We start from the raw sequence: 22,032 nt of genomic DNA, 5'->3' as shown, positions 1-22,032 counted from the left end.
CACCGAACCCGCACTCAGCCCCCGCTTGTCCCACCCACAGTCTCTGCAGAAAATGGAGCTGATGGGCCCCAGCTTTTGTTGTGTTCGGTGACTTTTAATAATCTCATTAAACCACAGGTTTTGATTTTTAGGGTATATATTTACACACACACATATATACATATATCTCTGTGTATTTTAATGCTCTCGACTTTCAGAACATCAGCCCAGGGAGAACATCTATGTGAGGCACCAGAGATGTTCATTTTCCTAATTCAGAAGTGGTTCGGAAATCAAACCGCTGCAGATGGTGGCTCCTGCGGTCGGGTGCAAACCGCGGGGCTCCCCCAGCCCCCGGAAACCGCCGCCCACTGGAGAAAGTCCCCTTGGAGGGGATTTCCAGGAGACTATGAGTGTGCAGGGGCTGGTGTGTGCAGGGTGCGCAGTGTGTGCAGGGTGCAGATGTGTGCAGGTGTTTGCAGGGCGTGCAGTGTGCAGGTGTGTGCAGTGTGTAGGGTGCAGGTGTGTGCAGGGTGTGCAGTGTGTGCAGGGTGTGCAGTGTGTACAGGGTGTGCAGGTGTGTGCAGGGTGTGCAGTGTGTGCAGGGTGTGCAGTGTGTGCAGGGTGTACAGGGTGTGCAGGGTGTGCAGTGTGCAGGTGTTTGCAGGTGTGTGCAGGGTGTGCAGTGTGCATTGTGTGCAGTTGTGTGCAGGTGTTTGCAGGGTGTGCAGTGTGCAGGTGTGTGCAGTGTGTAGGGTGCAGGTGTGTGCAGGGTGTGCAGGGTGTGCAGTGTGTGCAGGGTGTGCAGTGTGTACAGGGTGTGCAGGTGTGTGCAGGGTGTGCAGTGTGTGCAGGGTGTGCAGTGTGTGCAGGGTGTACAGAGTGTACAGGGTGTGCAGGGTGTGCAGTGTGCAGGTGTTTGCAGGTGTGTGCAGGGTGTGCAGTGTGCATTGTGTGCAGGTGTTTGCAGGGTGTGCAGTGTGCAGGTGTGTGCAGTGTGTAGGGTGCAGGTGTGTGCAGTGTGTGCAGGGTGTGCAGTGTGTGCAGGGTGTACAGAGTGTACAGGGTGTGCAGGGTGTGCAGTGTGCATTGTGTGCAGTTGTGTGCAGGTGTTTGCAGGGTGTGCAGTGTGCAGGTGTGTGCAGTGTGTAGGGTGCAGGTGTGTGCAGTGTGTGCAGGGTGTGCAGTGTGTGCAGGGTGTACAGAGTGTACAGGGTGTGCAGGGTGTGCAGTGTGCATTGTGTGCAGTTGTGTGCAGGTGTTTGCAGGGTGTGCAGTGTGCAGGTGTGTGCAGTGTGTAGGGTGCAGGTGTGTGCAGGGTGTGCAGGGTGTGCAGTGTGTGCAGGGTGTGCAGTGTGTACAGGGTGTGCAGGTGTGTGCAGGGTGTGCAGTGTGTGCAGGGTGTGCAGTGTGTGCAGGGTGTACAGAGTGTACAGGGTGTGCAGGGTGTGCAGTGTGCAGGTGTTTGCAGGTGTGTGCAGGTGTTTGCAGGGCGTGCAGTGTGCAGGTGTGTGCAGTGTGTAGGGTGCAGGTGTGTGCAGGGTGTGCAAGGTGTGCAGGGTGTGCAAGGTGTGCAGTGTGTGCAGGGTGTACACAGTGTACAGTGTGCAGGTGTGTGCAGGGTGTGCAGTGTGTAGGGTGCAGGGTGTTCAGGGTGTGCAGGGTGTGCAGCGTGTGCAGTGTGTAGGGTGCAGGGTGTGCAAGGTGTGCAGTGTGTGCAGGGTGTTCAGAGTGTTCAGGGCATGCAGGTGTGCGCAGGTGTGTGCAGTGTGTAGGGTGCAGGTGTGTGCAGAGTGTGCAAGGTGTGCAAGGTGTGCAGGGTGTCCAGGTGTGTGAGGGGAGGGAACCTGGCCCAGGTTCCCAGAGAGGTGGTGGCTGAACCATCCCTGGAGACATCCCAGGCCAGGCTGGACGGGGCTCTGAGCAACCTGAGCTGGTGCAGATGTCCCTGCTCATGGCAGGGGGGCACTGGGGGAGCTGGGAAGGTCCTTCAGCCCAAACCGTCTGTGGTTCTGCGATTCCACGGCTCTATGTAGGGACCGTTGCTGCTGCGGGTGAGCCCGGGTTGGCCCGAGCTCCTCTCTCTCCTGGCGCCTTAGTCTGGAAATGCTGGAAAATGATGGAACTGGAACTGGAGTTGTCAATATTGGAAAAGAAGGTCCATGTTCATGCACGCGTAATGCAGTATACAGAATTAAAAGGGTGTGTGTAAAAGGAGTCGATAGCTGACGGGCCGGGATCCCCAGCGTGTGGTGGCACCGGGGCTCACCGAGAGCTCCCAGATCTCTCCGAGTGTCACCGGCTGCTGTGGCACTCGCGCCCCTGGTGCGGGGCTGGGGTGTGGGCAGGAGTTGGGCTGTGAGCCGGGCGGTGCTGGGGCTCGGGCACCGCGGCTGCCGCGGCTGGGTTGGGGCAGGGTTTGCTTTAGGGCAGGAGCTGTTTTCGAGCAGGGTTTTCTTTTGGCAGGGGCTGTTTTCAGGGTAGGGTAGGAGCTGTTTTTGGGCAGGGGCTGTTTTAGGGCAGGGTTGTTTTTTAGGGCAGGGTTTTTTTAGGATGGGGGCTGTTTTGGGCAGGGCTTCTCCAAGGTGTGGGGGTTTCGTGGCATCCTCAGCCATGCAGGGTGCGCTGAGCTCCTTGAAAACAAATCCCCTGTTGGCAGCAGGCGCGTGGCTGGGGCTGAGCTGGGCAGCGCTGCAAGATGGACGCGGCTCCGCACAGACGTCTGTCCGTCTGCACGGGCTCAGCTCTGTCCATCTGCTCAGGGTTTGCTGGCAGGTCCCAGCTGCCCTCCGGCTGGTGTGGCCATGGGGTGGGCTGGGCTGTGGCAGGAGAGCTCTGTGGGCTTGGCGTGCTTGTGGGGTGCTGAGCGGGGGGACAGAGGGACGTGGGGCAGACCCCGCTGGACCCACCGGCGTGGCGGCTGAGCGGGGTGTTGCTGAATTACTGTGGCCCCCTGCCCTGAGCATCACATCCCATCGCATCCCATCGCATCCCATCGCATCCCAGTGCATCCCGTTGCATCCCGTTGCATCCCAGCGCGTCCCAGTGCATCCCGTGGCACGGCGGGGAGGAGAGCTGGCGGCGGTGATGTCATGAGCCGCCGGGGCGGTGGTTGGCGGCACCGGCGCAGGAGGACGAGCGGCCCCGGCGCAGCCCCCGGAGCCGCCGCAGCGGCCGGCGCTGGCAGAGACAACCGCGGGGCTCCGGGTGGATGGCAAGCGGGTAGAGCGGAGCCGCGGCCATTTGCAGGCGCCGCAGCGTGTGCCCGGTGCTAACGTCTGCTCCTCTTCCCTCCCTCGCTCTGTCCTTTCCGCAATGATGAGGCAGGCCCCGGCCACACGCAAGGTACAATCTGCTGCTGGATCACACCCTTGCTGCTAATGCTGCTCCCGACCTGCCTGCTTTTCCCTTTTTTTTCCCTTTTTCTGTTTGTATGCTAATGCCGCTGAGCTGATTGCACTGGGTTTGGGTGCTGGGCGGGGGGGGCTGGATGAACAAGCAGCTTCATTTCGTGTCTCGCTTTTCCCTTCAAGTTCCCCTGAAGTCGTTTCTCCATCGCATCCCTGTGCCTGTGTTGCATGAGCATCCCTGCGGCTGCCGGGGCTGGGCTCGGGGAACTTGCATGTTCACAATAACGTTTTTCCTGCCGTGCCGCTGGGTTCAGCCGCTTTTAACGCTTCCCAGGGTTTCTCTGCTCTGGATTCCCTGTCAAGCTGCCGTTTCTGCAGGTTTCAGCACGGGCTCTGGTTTGTGCTCCGTAGTGTCCTGTATGGTTATTTTTAGCATAACCAGGATGTCACCGTTCAGCTTAAAGAGAAATCCTGAGAATTTTTGTATGATCTCGAAGAAGTGAAAATAAAAATAACCAAAGGCACAAACTTCAGCAGCCGTGCTGTGTCAGCGAGGAGACTTTGCCGTTTTGTTAACGTTACAGTAAATGCTCTTGATTTGTGTATGTGGTTCATGAGCTCACCAAACAGTGAAATACCGTGTTACGCAGTGATTACTCTGAGCTCCTGTTTAACCCACTTCCCAATGCAGTTTGAGGAACACGGATTTGAGCGGGGCCAGCCCAGCCCTGCCTGCCAGCAGCGTCACAGGTCCCAGCGCCGCTGGTTTCATCTGCTTTTTCTCGTTTCATGTTGCCTCTGTGTGAGAAGGGGCACGTGCAAAGTGTCGCCGGTTCTTTAAAATGCAAAATGTCTTGTAGTGCATCCCCAGCAATAATACAGGTACCGTCAGCCTGGGAAGAACACCCCGAGGAGCTCGTGCCGCTGTTGCGGGGCAGAGACAGCATGGTGCCGGCAGGTCGTGCCTGGAGGAGGCTCGGTTCTGCCGGGGAGTGACGTGGGAAATCTGCAGCAGCACTTGCGCCACAAGAAGTTTTGCTTTTCTGCCTCGGGAATCCGCAGACTTTGTCCGGGTGAAGCGTTTGGCACCGCAGTGCGCGTCCCGCCTGGCGCAGGGCGACACCAACACCAGCGTCCTCCTCTGTGCTCGTGACAGTGACGTTCGGTGCTCCTGGCCGGGTCTGGTCGAGACTCCTGCACTGGGAGCGGAACCGAACCGGGAGGGACCCGCAGGGCCCGCGATCCTCAGCCCCGCCGGCGGGACGGGCGACACCGGCAGCACCGCAGGCGGCTGCGGGACGGGAGTTCTGCCACATTTCTTGCTCCAGAACCAAAGTTTGTGTCCGAGCGTGTCCGTTCAGAGCCCCACATGCTCCCCTCGCTCCTGCGTGCAGGACCTGCCGAGGGAACAAAGGTTGTATAATGTCATTAAGTATTTATGGAGGAACGTTACGCAGCAGAGTTCAGAACGGCCAGATGAAATATGAACATCCCCAGCCGGGCAGTCAGAGCATCCCAGGGGGCCCAAAGGTTTCGGACTGAGCTGCTGCGGGGGCTGGAGCCCGGCTGAAGTTGAGGCGTCTGCTCAGCTCCGAGCAGAGCTCCTGGTGCTGCCGCCACCGCCAGGAGCTGCGTCGTGGGGTCTGGGAGAGCTGTGTGGGTGCAGCCCTGGGGAACTTTGTCACGGAGTCCTGGAGAGCTGCCGTGGGGTCCTGGAGATCTCCTGGTGGGGTCCTGCTCCCCTGTGTCTCCTGGCCGGCTGGACACCGCACCGCAAGGCTGGAAGGGCAGCAGCTGCTGTCCCAGGTTCCCAAGCGCTCCACGGAGCCCGGCGGGTGCGTTGCTGTGTGACTCGGCATGGAGAGGGGACGGCAGAGCCCTGTCACCCGGGGCCCTGCCGGCCAGCAGCAGGACATCTCTGTCCCTGGACGAGGAGCCGCTCCCGGGATCTCAGAGCTGGCGGTTCAGCTTTTCCTGGTCTTTACATGGAGAGTGGCCCAAATGGCCTTGCACAGGACACCGGAGGAGGCACCAACCAGATGAGCCTGTTGTTCACCCTGGCCAGCTGTTAGACAAGGTCACCGCGAGGCTTGTTCCGGGTTTGAAGGGTTTGCTGAGGTTTCAGTCGGGAAGATGCTCCATGTCTCCCCACCATGCCCAGCCAGGGAGGGCTCCATGGCGGCTGGTTGAGCATTTCCCAGCGCAGACACGGAGCCGTCTCCAGCGCAGACACGGAGCCGTCTCCAGCGCAGACACGCAGCCGTTTCCAGCGCAGACACGCAGCCGTCTCCAGCACAGAGACATTGGCCGGTGTGAAACACCCGCGGCTGCTCATGCCCCCGAGGGAGGGGGTTTCAGAGGTTTCTTCAGATTTTTGGTGCTACTCTGTGTAATCTTTATTTCGTAGGACTCTTGAAAGATGCTGGAGTGCTCCTGAGGAGCAGCTTCCACTGCTCCTGTACCAGCCCTGTGTCTCTCTGAGGGTTTTAAACTTTTACTGTTGTCGTTACATTTTCCTGGCAAATTTTGCCAAGCAGAAGATGTTCTGGAAGATGAGAATCTTCCCTCAGGGTGGAATGGGCCTCCTGTTGAGTGTGGCCTTTTAGAAAAGGCCGGAACTGAGCAAAATAGGATTGAGCCTAAGTAATACAGTAGGTAGTCGGCTATTTTGAAGTGACAACCTGTCCAGTTGGAATCTATATATATTTTTTTTTTTTTTTTTTAGAGTAGCTGTAAGATCTCTCAGGTGGTTTGCCAAGGCCTTGGGTGGGAACAGACGGTTGCATCTGAACATCAGGGAGAAGCTGCGGTGGCAGCGATGCTGTGGTGGTGGCAGCGATGCTGTGGCGGTGACACTGATGCCGGTGACAGTGATGCTTTGGTGCTGGCAGCGATGCTGTGGCGGTGGCAGCGATGCTGTGGTGGTGACAGTGATGCTGGTGACAGCGATGGTGCTGGCAGCGATGCTGTGGCGGCGACAGTGATGCTGTGGTGGTGGCAGCAATGCTGTGGTGGTGGCAGCGATGCTGTGGCGGTGACAGCGATGGTGCTGGCAGCGATGCTGTGGCGGTGGCAGCGATGCTGTGGTGCTGGCAGCAATGCCGGTGACAGCGATGCTGTGGCAGTTATGCCGGTGACAGCGATGCTGTGGCGGTGGCAGCGATGCTTTGGTGCTGGCAGCGATGCCAGTGACAGCGATGCTGTGGCGGTGGCAGCGATGCTGTGGCGGTGGCAGCGATGCTGTGGTGCTGGCAGCAATGCCGGTGACAGCGATGCTGTGGCAGTTATGCCGGTGACAGCGATGCTGTGGCGGTGGCAGCGATGCTTTGGTGCTGGCAGCGATGCCAGTGACAGCGATGCTGTGGCGGTGGCAGCGATGCTGTGGCGGTGGCAGCGATGCTGTGGCGGTGGCAGCGATGCTGTGGCGGTGGCAGTGATGCTTTGGTGCTGGCAGCGATGCCAGTGACAGCAATGCTGTGGCGGTGGCAGCGATGCTGTGGCGGTGGCAGCGATGCTGTGGCAGTGGCAGCGATGCCGTGGCGGTGGCAGTGATGCTTTGGTGCTGGCAGCGATGCTGAGCCCATCCCGGTGGGTTTGCCGCTGCCGCACAGGGGCCGAGCGTCGCTGACGGGCTCTGCCTGACCAAATGTCTCGCTCATGGCTGTGCCCTTGGGGAGTGTCAGATGGCAGCGTCTTTATTGATCTGTCCTGCTCTTGGGCACTTTAAGCTGTGGATTAGGTAATAGAATAAAAACCGAAGCAGAATGTGAGAAGCTCTAAAAGCTGCTCCCGTGTTCCCAGGCTGCAGAGCAGATGTCCCTGCAGTTCCCAGCCCATCCCGCTCCCCCACTGCCAGCATCACGGCTACCTGCTGTTACACCAGCTGTGGATGGAGTGTCTGCTAAGGAAAAAATATTTGCTAAGGGATGTGTAAGTGCACGGCGAGGATGTGCTGAGGACCGTGGCCTCCCCACCCTCGACGTGAGGGCGCTGAGCTGGCGGTGGTTGTTCTGCCGTGCTGCACGTGCAGACAGTGCCCGTGTTCGCATTGACCTCCATGGACGGATGTGTGTCCAGAAATGAAAATTTGGAAGCATTTGAGAAGATGCTCCACGTCGTCCCTTCGAGTTTTATGACTAAAGAGCAATAGAGCCCAGGGGCTCCAGCGTTTCTGTGGACAGCTGCTTTGGTGACACTCTGGTCCCTAAAAAAAATGGGCGAGGGGAGGGGGAAAAAAAGTAAAAATAAAACCCCCTCAACTTCACGCTCTCGGAATGGTGTGTTGGGTTGAAGCTGCTCCGCGCTGGGAGCGCCGGGCGGCCCCGGTGCGCGGTTAACGAGCTCTGCTCCCGGCGCCACGCGCACTAATTGCCCTGCTGTCTTTTGTCTCCTCTCCCCTGTCTCTGCCGCTCCTGCCGCTGCGGGTCTGTCCCTCTGCTCCTCTGTCCTGTGCATCTCTCCTCTCTCCAGACCAGCGCCCGGCGGCCCAAGGTGAGCAGCTGCGGTCGTGCCCGGCGCGGGGGCCGCGCGGTGACCGTGTGCCTGGGTGCTCGGCCAACCTGCCCTTTGTCCGTCCTTCCGTCCGGCCGTGCGGAGCCCGGAGGAGCTCCCAGGGGTGCTGTGCCCTCCGGGACGCTGGGGACAGCCGGTGTGGGCACAACATCCCCCTGGGCCAGGGCTGGTGGGACACGGCGGAGTGTGACCGCGGTGCCCCCTGCCCCAGGGCCCGTGAGCGCTCCTGCTCGCCTCTCCCTGCCGGCCGTTCCTGCTGTTTGTGGGTGCTCCCAGCGGGATTTTGGGGTGTCTGTTGGTGGGCAGAGCTGGGAGCCCAGAGCTGTCTGCCAGCCCCGCACTGGTCCCAGCACAAACCGCTCCCAGTTTGGGGTCTGCCCCAGTCAGCAGGACATGCCTGTGAAGGGGCACATGAGCAAGCACGGGAGATAAATCCTCAGACAATCTGCAATAGCCAAGTTTTGGGCCGTAGGTGGTGAAATGTGTTTTCTCCTCTGTGAGGGGTACACTGCAGGGAGGGCTTGGTTTTCACCGGCGTGTACAAGAAACTCAGCCCAGGGCAGCGACGGGTTCATTGAGCCCAGGGCACCTGGATCCAGCAGCCGGGTGTCCAGCGTCCCCTCCGAAAAACGTCGTGTTAACCGGCACCTCGGCAGTGTGGGGCCGGAGCCTGCTGGGTGGGACCTCGGGGAAAACGTGTGCCAGAGGCGTGAGGAGGAGAGCCCACCGCTCCCTCTGCAGCTTAAAATCCCTCTGAAGCTTCTCCCCAAAGGCTTGAGACGCGGCGAGGGCTCTGCTGAGTTTGCTCCAGAGATGCAGGTCCGTGAAGAGACGAGCGGCGGTGTCTGACGGAGCTGGTGCTCCCTGCAGACCGCGGGTCGCACGGGTGGCCTCGCCGCTGCCGTCCCGGCAATTAAAGCCTCGTCAGCACTGACGAAGCAGCTCTGCTGCTCTGGTTCCTCCAAGCTCCCCTGGTTTTCCCTGGACTCCAGGGAACTCTTGCTGCTCTCATATTCTCCTTTTGTTCCCCTAAAATTCGGTGCTTCATCCGCCAGCTGCCGTAGCTGCAGACAGAGGTGCCACCTCAGGTGCCTGCCCCAGTGTGTCCCCAACAAGCTGCTGGTGACACTGGTGGGCGCAGCAGCACCTGGCTCGGGCTCCTGCAGATGCTGAGCCCCAGATGTGTCCTGTTGTGTTTCCAGGTATGGAGGGTAGATGGGGCGAAACCTTCCCTGCTCCCGTCACAGTGGGCTGTGAAGTTGAGGTTGGATCGGGGGAACAATTTCTTCCCCAAAGGGCTGTGGGGCATTGGAACAGGCTGCCCAGGGCAGTGCTGGAGTCACCATCCCTGGAGGGGTTGGACAGACGGACATGAGGTTCTCAGGACACGGGGCAGTGCTGGGGGTGGGTTATGGTTGGACTTGATGATCTTGAGGGGCTTTTGCAACCAAACGAATCTGTGACTCTATGATTCTCTGGAGCTGGAACCCCAAAACCTCTGCAGATGCCCCTGAGGACCCTCGTTGGTCTCTGCCCTGGTCCCTCCGACAGGCAGGTTCTGCCCTTTTGTTTCAGAGCTGGGGTGTAGGGGCAGGAGCTGGCTTTGGTTTAACTGAGTCACTGCTGTCATATAATTGTACCTTTCCCTTCACCAACTGACTCTCTGTGGGTTTTGGCCGAGCTGGACTCCCCGGAGCAGCAGATCCCAGCGCTCACGCTCCCGAGTCCCGGCCCGTCGTGGGTCTGGGTGATGTGCTGCATCCCGCCAGTGCTCTTTGTCCCGGGTGTCCCCACCATCACCGTGCTCTGTGTCACTGGTGTCCCCGCTGTCCCCGCGCTCTGTGTCACTGGTGTCCCCGCTGTCCCCGTGCTCTGTGCCCACACACAGGGTTGTGCCTGGCTCGGTCCCTCCCCAGGGCTGGCTGTGGTCAGTCCCCGCTCCTCTCTGTCTCAGCAGGTGGGTACCGTCCGCCCATGACAGCCCAGAGCACCTTGGAAATGTCCCTCTGGGTTTTGTGTGCTGGAAACACAAGCCTGGGAGCCGGGAGAAACACCCTGGTGACGGAAAAACGCGGTGGCAAAGCACGCGGGGAGATGGGCGGCCAGGAAACGCCGTCGCCCGTCACACGTGCTGCTCTGACTGTCTCCTGCCCGTGTTGTTTTCCAGCCCACCCGGACCCCCAGCTCAGCAGCGTCCAGCGGCACGGCCGGGCCCTCGGGCTCGGCCTCGGCCTCGGGCGGGGAGATGAGCAGCAGCGAGCCCAGCACACCGGCCCAGACCCCGCTGGTGGCCCCGGTCATCCCAACGCCCGCCCTGGCCTCGCCGGTGGCACCGCCGGTGCCCTCGCCCACAAAGGTGAGCCGTGGCACAGGTAAGCTGCCGGCTCTGCCGCGGCGGGGGGCTGCTCAGGGCAGAGAGAACCTGTGTCAGGACTGGGAGGAGGAGGAGAGGGGAGGAAGAGGGAGAAGAGGTTCTCTGGCTGGTGGTGGTCGCTGCGCAGGGCTCGTGTCACCGGCGGTCAGGTCGTGCCAGGTTTTGGCACCACGGGCTGCGGGAGGAGCGGGTGAGGGAGCTGGGGGTTCAGCTGGAGAACAGGAGCTGAGGGGAGACCTTCTGATCTCTGACCTGCCTGAAAGGAGCTTGGAGCCAGGGGGGGTCGGGCTCTGCTCCCCAGGAACAAGCGCCAGGACCAGAGGAAACGGCCTCAAGTTGCGCCAGGGGAGGTTGGGGTTGGATCTGGGGAACAATTTCTTCCCCAAAGGGCTGTGGGGCATTGGAACAGGCTGCCCAGGGCAGTGCTGGAGTCACCATCCCTGGAGGGGCTGGACAGACGGACATGAGGTTCTCAGGACATGGGGCAGTGCCAGGGCTGGAGTGACAGTTGGACTTGATGATCTTGGGGGTCTTTTCCGACCAAAATAGTTCTGCGACTCTATGAGGTGACTGGGGACAGAGGGGACTGTGCGTGGCTCAGTGGGGACTTGGCCGGGGACACTGCAGGGACCGATACACCAAAGCTGGGGAGATGCTTCCCCAGGGAAGCTGCTGTAGCTCAGCTCCGTTCCTGACGCACGTTGCCCCTTCCTGGGTCCCCAAGGGACGAGGTGGCTCAGAGCAGCTGGCGGGTGAACGTGCTGGGGGTGGAGGCTCCAAGTGAGAGCTCGAACCTGCGGTGAGGGGAGAGCTGGACCCTGTGAATCCAGGGGAGACCTGACCTGTGTCCCCTCCGCCCGCTGGTGCTGGGTGCACTGGAATGGAGAGATCGGCTGTGGATGTGCCTTGGGAACGCTCCGGCATCCACTTAGCTCCAATATTTCCCAAACTCGAGTGTTTCTAATAATTATATCAGCGTAGTTATTCCACTTTTGATCTTCAAAATAGTTTTTAATTACTTCCAGCTTGCATTGTATTAATGAGTTAAAATTAGAGCTTGTTGAAGATTTGGGGCACAAGGGCCGGGAATGAAGAGCCTGCAAGGCCAGGAGCTGGGGGGGGGTCCGGGGGGACCCTCCCCACGCTGCCCAGGGGACTCTGGGGACAGTTCTGCAGTGGGTGCCGGAGCTCTTCTCGTGGCAGAACTGGGGGTGTCTGTATGTCCAGAAAGACACGGAGAAATCTGTGGTTTTCCTGCGCCGCTTGACATTGCGCAGGACTTTTTTCAAAATCTCTTAGTGTCACCCAGTGTCGTGATTTCAGCTTTGGCCAGAGGCCGCTCCAGCCCCCGGCTCCTGCCCCAACTGCGGTCTGTCAAATGGTGATGGGGACGGGGAGGGGGACAGGGACGTCCCCTCACCCTTCCCAGCCGCCGTTATTCCCCGTTCTGTAACACATGGGTGTACTGGAGACATCGGGTCTGCAAGGGACTGAGGGCTGAGTGATCTGATGGTCCCCAAAGTTCGGGAGCAGCTGCTCTAATCCAATGTCTATATACAGACTGTACTGAAGGAACCATCGTTTTCCCTTCTTGCACAACCTGGGAGGTTTTTTCCTTGTCCTGAAGTAGAGGAGATAGTATGGGTTTATTATTATTACTATTTCTTATAAAATAATCTTCAGTTGAGCTGGGGCAGTGGAAAGGGAAGTCTTTCAAATTAAAATCTGACTGTCCAAAAAGTTCTGACTTAGGACGCAATGTGAGTGCAGCAACCAGCCTGATTTTAGTTGAGAGCTCTGGATGGTGTTCGGCCAGGCCGGTGTCACTGAAGCTGTTCTCTGTCTGCAGCCCAGCTCGGCCACCGTGCAGTGTCCCCAGGACGGCCAGGTGACCGAGGCTCTGGTTTGATGACCGTGCATGTCACCTCTGTAACGGGAGCCGAGGGCTTTGCTGTGACCTAACCCGCAGTGTCGTGTGTGGCTCTGCACCGCGCCTGTGGCTTTGTGCTGCTGTGGGGTGTCCCTGCGCGGCCGTGCCCCGGGGACAGCGCAGCCCTTGGGAGCACGGTGCCGCTGCTCAAGGCAGCGGCTGTGCCGTGGCCCCGGGAGCAAACAGGCGTGTGCCACCAACCGCGACAGCCAGGGGATGTGACCCCCCAGGGGCTGCGGTTGCCTCTGCTTGGGAATCTCAACCCTCCATCCCTTTCCCATGCACCGGCTGTTGTCTCAGCCACCGCTGGCTTTGGTCTGAAAACCCTCACGCCAAGAAAGGCCTTGAGGTGCTGGAGCGAGTTGAGAGAAGGGAACGGAGCTGGTGAGGGGCTGGAGCACAAGGGTGATGGGAGCGGCTGAGGGAGCTGGGGGTTCAGCTGGAGAACAGGAGCTGAGGGGAGACCTTCTGATCTCTGACCTGCCTGAAAGGAGCTTGGAGCCAGGGGGGGTCGGGCTCTGCTCCCCAGGAACAAGCGCCAGGAGCAGAGGAAACGGCCTCAAGTTGCGCCAGGGGAGGTTGGGGTTGGATCTGGGGAACAATTTCTTCCCCAAAGGGCTGTGGGGCATTGGAACAGGCTGCCCAGGGCAGTGCTGGAGTCACCGTCCCTGGAGGGGTTGGACAGACGGACATGAGGTTCCCAGGACATGGGGCAGTGCCGGGGTGGGTTATGGTTGGACTCGGTGATCTTGAGGGGCTTTTCCAACCAAACCGGTCCCAGCTGTGGTGCGGGGTCACTGGGCAGCTCCTGGGCCTGCTCTGCTGCTCTGGGATCCTCCCCAGGCCGGGTCCGTGCACAAAGAGCAGGTTCCAGGACGAAGCCCCGAGGCTCTGGAGCAGGAGGGGTGAGTTTGGGGGGGCTGCCCAGCCAGGGGGAGCAGGAACAGCCCCCAACACCCGCCTGGGTGCGGTAATGGCTGGAAAGGCCTCGAACAAGGTCCCGGGCTGTCTGTGTGAGCTGATCTGGGTGCACAGAATTACCTCGTGTGTCCCTGTGCTGCTGAATTACCCCACATGTGTGTCGCTGTGCTGCTGAATTACACGCTAATTACTAAACCCACTGACCCTCCTGCACGATGTTTGTTAGAACCTCTTTGTAAGATCCGTTTCTGACCATGAGAACGTGTTTCTTGCATGTCACTGCTCTGCTCTGAGCAGGAGCAGGTTACTGAACGGTGAACTTGGACCTCTTAGTGCTGGGTTTAAGTATTTATTTTGGTTTTAAAGGATTTAAGCATCCATAGATCCTGGTGAAGTCAAAAGCAATGTGCTCAGGACCTTTTGCCAGCCAACAGGTTTATGTCAGTGTGTCAAGGAACATTTGTCACACGTTGTGTGTGATAGTCAACAGATTAAAATAACAAACAGACTCTGTAGCTGCAAGTGTAGAGTGATGCTTCTGAAAGTATCCCAGTAATGATGCCAAAATACCAGCCAGCTGCTGGGTTGGGTTCTGCGGGGGTAAATCAATGTATCCGGAGCTCACTTCAAAGGACGTTGCTGCTCCTGTTGGTAATTCTTGGTTTGATGTTGCAGGAGGAGGAAAATTTGCGTTCTCAAGTCAGGGACCTGGAGGAGAAATTGGAGACTCTGAAGATAAAGCGAAATGAAGACAAAGCAAAGCTTAAAGAGCTGGAGAAGTACAAGATCCAGCTGGAGCAGGTGCAGGAGTGGAAGAGCAAGATGCAGGAGCAACAGGCTGAGCTGCAGAAGCGGCTGAAGGAGGCCAAGAAGGTGAGAACCGTGGGAGCCCCGGGGACACGCCACTCCAGGGCCAACGCAACCGCTGAACATGTGGTGGGGGTGTTATGGAATACCAGCTGGCGTTCAACTGTGGGCTGCCCTGACTTGTCTTCTGAATACGTGCCGGGGCCTAAACCGGCCTCCGACCTGACGTGTTGCTGTTCTGTCCCATGCAAACGTCTGATCTGTCCATGGGGCGATTCCTCTGTCGCTGCAACGTTCAGTCTCGGGCAGGGTAAGACAAGGTGGAGGTAGAGGTGATTTCCTTATGATTTGGGGACAGCGAGTGCGGTGGTTGAGGGCACGTTGCACACTGGGCTGGCAGGACGGGCGTCCCCGTGTGGCATCAGCCGTGTGTCCCTGGTTTAATCTGCCAGCGCTGGAGGGGGCACTGTTCAAATTCCAGACCTGCCAATAAACTGCCCGTCCCACCTCCACAAGCTGAAGTGAAGCATCTGGAGATCTTGAACTGACAAGTTCAAGACAGGGAACAAGCGCCAGGACCAGAGGAAACGGCCTCAAGTTGCGCCAGGGGAGGTTGAGGTTGGATCTGGGGAACAATTTCTTCCCCAAAGGGCTGTGGGGCATTGGAACAGGCTGCCCAGGGCAGTGCTGGAGTCACCATCCCTGGAGGGGTTGGACAGACGGACATGAGGTTCTCAGGACATGGGGCAGTGCCAGGGCTGGGGGAGCAGTTGGACTCCATGATCTTGAGGGACTTTTCCGACGAAAATGTTGCCGTGATTCTATCCGATGACTCAAAGCTCGGTGTGCTCCGGCAGCTCAAGCAGCACACTGGGCACTGTGGTTCCGACCAGCCAGCCGGGCAGGGATCACCGGTGATCCCGTGGGATCTGCCCGTCCCTCCCATGCCCACCCCGCAGCCTCCCCTCCCACTCCCCTGGGTGCCTCGAACGGTTTGTAAAACCGCCACAGCTGCCTGGTGGAAGCGGTTTTGTACCTGGGACGTGAGCGTGTGTACTGTACTTGGGGCTTAAGGCAGTTACAGCCCACCTGGTTTTGTTTTAAACACAGCATTAAAATAAACTGTTGCTTTGTGGTACTGAGGTGATGATCAGCATCCAGTCTGTTTGGGAGCCGGGCTGAGTGAGCTGGACCAGGGATGGGATGATCCCAGTGCTCTGGAGCCTCGTCCGAGCTGAGCACGTCGTGACGGGTGTGCAAGGGCTGTCCAAGGGGTGTCTGGGCTCTCATCGGTGTGTGTAAATACCTGACGGGGAAGGAAAGAAGATGGAGCCCAGTTCTTCCTGTGGTGCCCACCAAGAGTGTGAAAAGATAGGGGCACAAACTGAAATACAGGAAATTCCTTTTAAACATAAGAACACCCCTTTTTCCTGTGGAGATGATCGATGAGCAGAGCAGCTTGCTCAGAGGTGTTTGGTGTCTCCATCCCCAGGGATGTGTGGGGCTCCAGTGGGGCTTGGAGCAGCCGCTGCACGGGGGTCCCAGCCCCCCCAGCAGTCGGAGCACGGCCACACGAGTCCTGTCCCTTCCGGGATGGGGACATGGAGGGCGCTCCCTTCCCTGTGCACCACGTCCCTTCCCCGGGCGCCGTGTGGCTCCTGGCCCCTCCGGCATGGGTTCCTCTCTCCGTTGGCTTCCCAGCGAGTCCCGATCCTGACTTTCTAACACAGACTTCAGTTGGTTAAACCTCATCTCCGTTTAGCTCAACTAACCCACTCGGAGCTCCTGCCCCGCTGGGCTGTGGGTACAAGTCAGTGAATGCCGCAGGGCTTTGCAGCTAATTAACCTTGGTGTGGCTCATTATGGAGAATGTTTCTCATTTCTCCCGTGGCCACTCGGCTGCTGCCGAGCCCCTGGGTGTCGTTTGAGGTGTTGCTGCAGGTTGGATCTTCCTTCTCCCTCCCCAGGGACGGGGACCTGCTCTTGTCCCCGCACCTGCTGCTCCTGGGACCCGGCCATGCTGGCAAAGCAGCTTCTGCCTCTCTCTGCCCTGGTTTTCCCAGGTGGATTCTTGTTCTGTTTCCCCAGTGGTTTATTTGATTGTCCGCTCCAGTACAAGCCTAAGGATTTTCTGTCTTCATATCTGTGTCCTGGCCTGCAGCTGGTTTTTCTGCTGGGCTGTGCTGTGGGTGGGGGTGTGAAGAGGGCGAGGGGCGATGGGCACCCGGGGCGCTGGCAGGGGCCGGGCCCTCTCAGCCGAACGAGCTGCTGTTAATTGGACACGGTTCTCCCTTGGGAGAGACAGGATTGTCCGACCTCGCTATTTGTGAGAGGGCTCTCTCCGTTGTCGGCCCCGGGCTGCCCGGGCAGGTCTCACCCTGTGTCCCCCCGCAGGAAGCCAAGGATGCCCTGGAAGCCAAGGAGCGCTACATGGAGGAGATGGCGGACACGGCTGATGCCATCGAGATGGCCACGCTGGACAAGGAGATGGCCGAGGAGCGAGCCGAGTCCCTGCAGCAGGAGGTGGACTCCCTGAAGGAGAAGGTGGAATATCTCACCATGGACCTGGAGATCCTGAAACACGAGATCGAGGAGAAAGGTGGGAACGGGGCGGCTGGGGGGTCTCCCAGGGCAGCCCCTCGCTGGGAGGGGAACGGTGCCTGGTGTGGGCAGCGCTGGCTCGTGCTGTGCTGGGGCTGAGGCTTCTCTGCGATTTCCCCAGCAGCCGCTGGAGGTTTCTGCCGTGTCCCCAGCCCTGCTTGGTGGCACAGATGCCACTGTCACACCTGGGCAGGTCAGCAGCAGCTCAGCTTCATCTTCTCTTAGGTCCTGGCCTCGCTGGGAGGGCAGAGATGGAGCCACTGCGCTTCTGACCCTGGGGACAAGTGTCCCTGTCCTGGGCTTGGGAAAGCTCAGGCTTCGTTTTAATGCTTGTCATTGTCCCTGGAGATGGGGGATCCCACCCCAAAAGGTGTGTGATGGGACAGACTTTATGTGGGAGGTAACACAACGGCTTTTGTTACTGATCCCACCTCCCAGCTTTGCACTGAGCAGCCTCAGAACCAGCGTGTTGCCCTTGTTTGGGTTCCCTGGGGGCCTCTTGGCTCTTGCGATTCAAGGTGAGCTTTAGAAATCACACCCAGCAGGAAAGGAGCTGATCTTTGAACACTAGTGCCGGCACTCACCTGGAAACCAACCCAAACCCGCAGGCAGGCTGGGGGATGCAGGATGTGGACGTGTCGAGGGGCTGCGACAAACGCAGGGGGCAGGAGGAGCTGCAGGGGGACGGGGAAACGGCTGCGAGGAGCAGTGGCTTTGGTTGGAGTTTGCGTCACTGAGCTGGGAGGGTCAGGAGCTGGGAGTTCTCGGTCTCCAGCGCCGTGTGGCTCTGCTGTGGCCCGGTGGCTGCTCGGGGATGGTCCACGGGTCGGTATGGAGGTTCCTCATCTGCACAGCCGGCTCTGGTGCCACTGGGGAGTCTCTCAGCCTACAAATACCAGTGTTGAGCACAAGGCTTCAGTTTTGCTTGGCTGCGGAAGGACCGATGTGTTCCCCTCAGCTGTCCTCTCCGTGCCTGTCCTGTCCCTGGCCGGTGAGGAACGGGCTCTGCACAGCAGCTGCTGTTGCTGCACAGGCGGAACAACGTGTCCTTTCTGCCGCAGGCTCGGACGGAGCCGCCTCCAGTTACCAGGTGAAGCAGCTGGAGGAGCAGAACGCGAGGCTCAAGGAGGCTCTTGTGAGGTAGGAGAGCACTTGTGCTGCCCGGGCTGGGTGCTCCCCGGGCTGGGTGCTCCCCAGGCTGTGTGCTCCCTGAGCTGGGTGCTGCCCGGGCTGGGTGCTCCCTGGGCTGGGTGCTCCCCAGGCTGGGTGCTCCCTGGGCTGGGTGCTCCCCAGGCTGGGTGCTCCCTGAGCTGGGTGCTGCCCAGGCTGGGTGCTCCCCAGGCTGGGTGCTCCCTGAGCTGGGTGCTCCCCAGGCTGGGTGCTGCCCGGGCTGGGTGCTCCCTGGGCTGGGTGCTGCCTGAGCTGGGTGCTCCCCGAGCTGGGTGCTCCCCGGGCTGGGTGCTCCCTGGGCTGGGTGCTCCCTGAGCTGGGTGCTCCCCGAGCTGGGTGCTCCCCAGGCTGGGTGCTCCCCAGGCTGGGTGCTGCCTGGGCTGGGTTCTGTCCCACGAGAGCCCCGCTGTCCCGCTCTGAGCACAGTCTGTGTCAGGGCTCCCATCCAGATACAGCGTGTTTCTAAAACATGGACCCAATTGCAAAGCAGTGTATTTCAGGATGGCAACATGTGACAATTACACAAAAATTGACAAATGGGAGAGGCGCCTGGCAGTAATCGTTTGGAACTATAGTTTCCATATGGTGTTATTTCAAGTGATAAGAGTTCCATTCACGGATGGTTTGTAGAGTTATAGAGATTTCAAATTGGTCCAGCTTTTTGAAGCACCCTGTACTTCTCCAGAGCAGCCGGTGTGACACCCACCAGCAGCTTGTGGGTCGTTCTGAGCAGAGAAGGGAGAACCTCTTGTCAGTGGAGCCCAGTGTACATGGGGAGGAAACAAGCCACTTCAGAGCTGCTGTTTGATTCCCCGGGGTGTGCAGAGCTCTGCTCCTCCCGCACGCTCCAGGTTGTTCCAGCAGCCGCACAGGACGGTTCTCCAGACACCTCCTGCTCCACCTGAGCCCGCTCAGCACCAGGACCTTGGTGTTGCCTTTCCCGGCCCATCTCCTGGGGCTTTTCTTTGTGCAGCCCCATGTGCTTTAGAGCTGAGGGCGTGGGGGGTCTGTCTGTGACCACCCCCTGCTCGCTGTCCCCCTGCGTGGCTCCCGTGGGACCACGGTTCAGCGGGCACAGGGTGCTGGGTGCTGTTGGTGCCGAGAACAGCCCATGCCAAAGTCAGCCCTGGTCTGCGGCCAGGAACGGCCCAGGAGGTGGGAACATCCCCTCCTGGTAGGAACCACAAGGAGCAGGGACCCCGGAGCGGTGTTTGGGTGGAGGGTGAAGGTCGGAGTGTGAGGAGCTCCAGAGCTCGCATCCCTGGGCTGTTTGGGGCTGTCACCCGGGACCTCAGTGCTCATGCAACCAGTGCTGTTCCCTGGGCGGCCACGCACCTTTCCCCAGCTCTGCTTGGGCTTTCTGCTCCTGAGCTCTTTCCCCAGCCCTGCTTGGGCTTGTTGCCACTGCTGAGCTCTCTCGCACTGCAAAAGCCTGTGGATGCAACTTATTCTTTGCTTGCTGGGTTCCTTCTCTCTGCGCTCCAGCCTGTCCCGCTTACAGCTGCTCTTGCTTGTCTCTGGTGTCTGTTTTTCCACATTCTGCTCTCTCCATCCCCTATCAGTTTCACCCTCTCCAAGGAAGGTGCTGCCTCGGGCACCAATTCCCCCCACCCCTCACTGTTAAGGGGCTGTTCTCAGGGGACGCTGCTCATGTCCCCCCCAGGGCGGGGGGCCCTGGCTCTGCCGGTGTCCACCAGGAGCAGCGTCTGGGGGGGAACGGGGTCTCTGGCAGCGGGGCCTGTGATGGGGCTGGTTGTTCTTCCCAAGGATGCGGGACTTGTCTGCCTCAGAGAAGCAGGAACATGTGAAACTTCAGAAGCAGATGGAGAAGAAGAACACGGAGCTGGAGTCCCTGCGCCAGCAGAGGGAGAAGCTGCAGGAAGAGCTGAAGCAGGCAGAGAAGACGGTTGATGAGCTGAAGGAGCAGGTGAGGCCATGGTGGGGTCGGAGTCTCCTTCTCTGGAGACATTCAAACCCGTCTGGACTGACCCTGTGCGATCTGTTCTACTGACCCTGCGTTAGCAGGGCTGGGGCTGGGGGATCTACAGAGGTCCTGCAAGCCAGCCGATCTGGGCTGCTGGGGAACTGTTCTGCCTGGTGCTGCAGCCGCAGAGCCAGTGACCACCCCGGAGCCAGAGTTGCTCTTTGAGTGCCCATCCCAAGGTCACTGGGCGGGCTCCTGCCCACACTGGTTTGGGTGGTTTGCTCTCCAGGGGATGCTGCTCTCAGGAGGGACCTGCTGTGCTGTGGCAAACCCGCACCCCTGGGTGGGCCCTGGGGTTACCAGCCGTGTCCCGCAGCCCGGCACGGTGACCCACCGCGGCGGGGAGGGACTTTGCGCTGCTGCAGCTCCAGACGGGGCTGATGTGGTGTGTGTCTGCAGGTGGATGCTGCTCTGGGGGCTGAAGAGATGGTGGAGACGCTGACCGAGAGAAACCTCGACCTGGAGGAGAAGGTCCGGGAGCTGCGCGAGACTGTCGGGGACCTGGTAAGATGGACCCCAGTGGAGCAAAGAGGGGTGCTGGGGCGTCTGTGCCGCTGCTGTGGGTCCTGGTGTGGGGCTGGGCTGGTGCGAGGGTGGGGAGGGACTGGGGAACCTCTGCAGGCATTGCCCCTGCCGTCGCTTCCCACCGTGCAGCCTTCTGCTCCGCAGAACGTGCCCCTCGCACCCCGAAAATGCCTGACAGCCCTGGCTGGCTGAGCTGTGGTGTCACTGTGTCCCATCCTGCCACTCCACCAGGAAGCCATGAACGAGATGAACGATGAGCTGCAGGAAAACGCGCGGGAGACAGAGCTGGAGCTGCGGGAGCAGCTGGACATGGCCACGGCGCGGGTGCGCGAGGCCGAGAAGCGCGTGGAGGCTGCACAGGAGACCGTGGCCGACTACCAGCAGACCATCAAAAAGTACCGAGAGCTGACTGCACACCTCCAGGTGCGCCCGACGGTGTCCCCTGCTCCTCTGGGACCCACCTCGGTGACAAGGAGACAGGGCAGGTGTGGGCAGGAGTGTCCCCAGCAGCGGTGGCCCCGGGCAGGGACAGCAGCTGCCTCCTGCGCTCGGGGAGGCGGTACCGCAGGACAAAGGGCTGGGGCTGGCTGTGGGTTCCTGGAGAGCTGTCCTGGTGACCCCTGGCAGTGCCAGGCCCCCAGTGCTTCTGGTGACCCTGGCAGCCCTGCCTGTCCCTTGCCTCATCCCATGGGCACCACAGGCAGAGCCCAGCTGCAGCCAGGCTGTAAATACCTGTAAATACGCTGTAAATAAAAAACACACGGCTATTGCAGCTTTTGCTGCCGGTGCGCCAGGCTGGGACCGAGTCCTGGGCACAGCAGAGCAGCCAGGGGGCTGAGCACTGGGGGGGTTCAGCACTGGGATGGTTCAGCACTGGCGGGGCTCAGCACTGAGGTTTTTCCAGCACTGGGATGTTTCCAGCACTGGAGTGTTTCCAGCACTGGGGTTGTTACAGGGCTCTGCTGGCCGGGAAGGAGATGGATGATGAGTCTGGGGGTTCCTTGGCTTTAGTACAGTGTGTTGTCAGCCCAGCACCTGGAAAGCACACGTATTCCCCTCCTGTCCTGGCATCCATCACTGTGCACATTGCACAAGGAGCCCCCAGTGGCACTGGACTTGGGTGTGGGGTCCTGTGGGGGCTGGCGTACCACAGACCTCCTCTGTGCCGGTTTTTTGTGTCTCACGGCAGCTTCTTTCTGTCCCAGGACGTGAACCGAGAACTCATGAGTCAGCAAGAAGCGTCTGCCGAGAAGCAGCAGCAGCCGCCTCCTGAGATGTTCGACTTCAAGATTAAATTTGCAGAGACGAAAGCGCACGCCAAGGTAGGGCCAGAGGAGAGCTGTGCCCAGAGTGACCTGAGCATGTGTGCGCAGAGAGGGATGTGTTCTGTGAATGAGCGTGCCCAGAGCTGACAGTGTGAGCGTTATCACAGTGGTGTGGCCAGCGGGACCAGGGCAGCGACCGTCCTGTGCTGGGCACTGTGGAGGCCAAACCGCGAATCCTGGGGGCAGTTTTGGGCCCCTGACGCCAAGAAAGGCCTTGAGGTGCTGGAGTGAGTTGAGGGAAGGGAACGGAGCTGGTGAGGGGCTGGAGCACAAGTGTGATGGGAGCGGCTGAGGGAGCTGGGGGTTCAGCTGGAGAACAGGAGCTGAGGGGAGACCTTCTGATCTCTGACCTGCCTGAAAGGAGCTTGGAGCCAGGGGGGGTCGGGCTCTGCTCCCCAGGAACAAGCGCCAGGACCAGAGGAAACGGCCTCAAGTTGCGCCAGGGGAGGTTGAGGTTGGATGTGGGGACCAATTTCTTCCCCAAAGGGCTGTGGGGCATTGGAACAGGCTGCCCAGGGCAGTGCTGGAGTCACCGTCCCTGGAGGGGTTGGACA

At 59.9% G+C, this 22,032-nt stretch overlaps 1 protein-coding gene across 10 annotated transcripts in view; it reads left to right on the top strand.

Annotated features, from left to right (window-relative positions):
* DCTN1 (dynactin subunit 1) overlaps positions 1-22,032 on the top strand; it is a 73,257-nt gene that overhangs the window by 39,547 nt on the left and 11,678 nt on the right. For 4 of the 10 annotated variants that reach the window (XM_065634521.1, XM_065634524.1, XM_065634520.1 and 1 more), the window contains exons 5-14: positions 7,800-7,820; positions 10,009-10,197; positions 12,065-12,103; positions 13,742-13,939; positions 16,268-16,472; positions 17,536-17,614; positions 19,412-19,571; positions 20,028-20,132; positions 20,385-20,576; positions 21,359-21,475. In XM_065634521.1, coding sequence (XP_065490593.1) covers positions 7,800-7,820; positions 10,009-10,197; positions 12,065-12,103; positions 13,742-13,939; positions 16,268-16,472; positions 17,536-17,614; positions 19,412-19,571; positions 20,028-20,132; positions 20,385-20,576; positions 21,359-21,475 — 1,305 coding nt within the window. The remainder of the gene's footprint in view (positions 1-7,799; positions 7,821-10,008; positions 10,198-12,064; positions 12,104-13,741; positions 13,940-16,267; positions 16,473-17,535; positions 17,615-19,411; positions 19,572-20,027; positions 20,133-20,384; positions 20,577-21,358; positions 21,476-22,032) is intronic. The other 6 variants (XM_065634527.1, XM_065634526.1, XM_065634529.1 and 3 more) reach the window with 4 other exon arrangements.

The sequence above is a fragment of the Caloenas nicobarica genome, chromosome 4 (assembly GCF_036013445.1).
Source record: "Caloenas nicobarica isolate bCalNic1 chromosome 4, bCalNic1.hap1, whole genome shotgun sequence".
Classification (NCBI taxonomy): Eukaryota; Metazoa; Chordata; class Aves; order Columbiformes; family Columbidae; genus Caloenas; species Caloenas nicobarica.
This window is presented reverse-complemented; position numbering and strand designations above follow the sequence as displayed.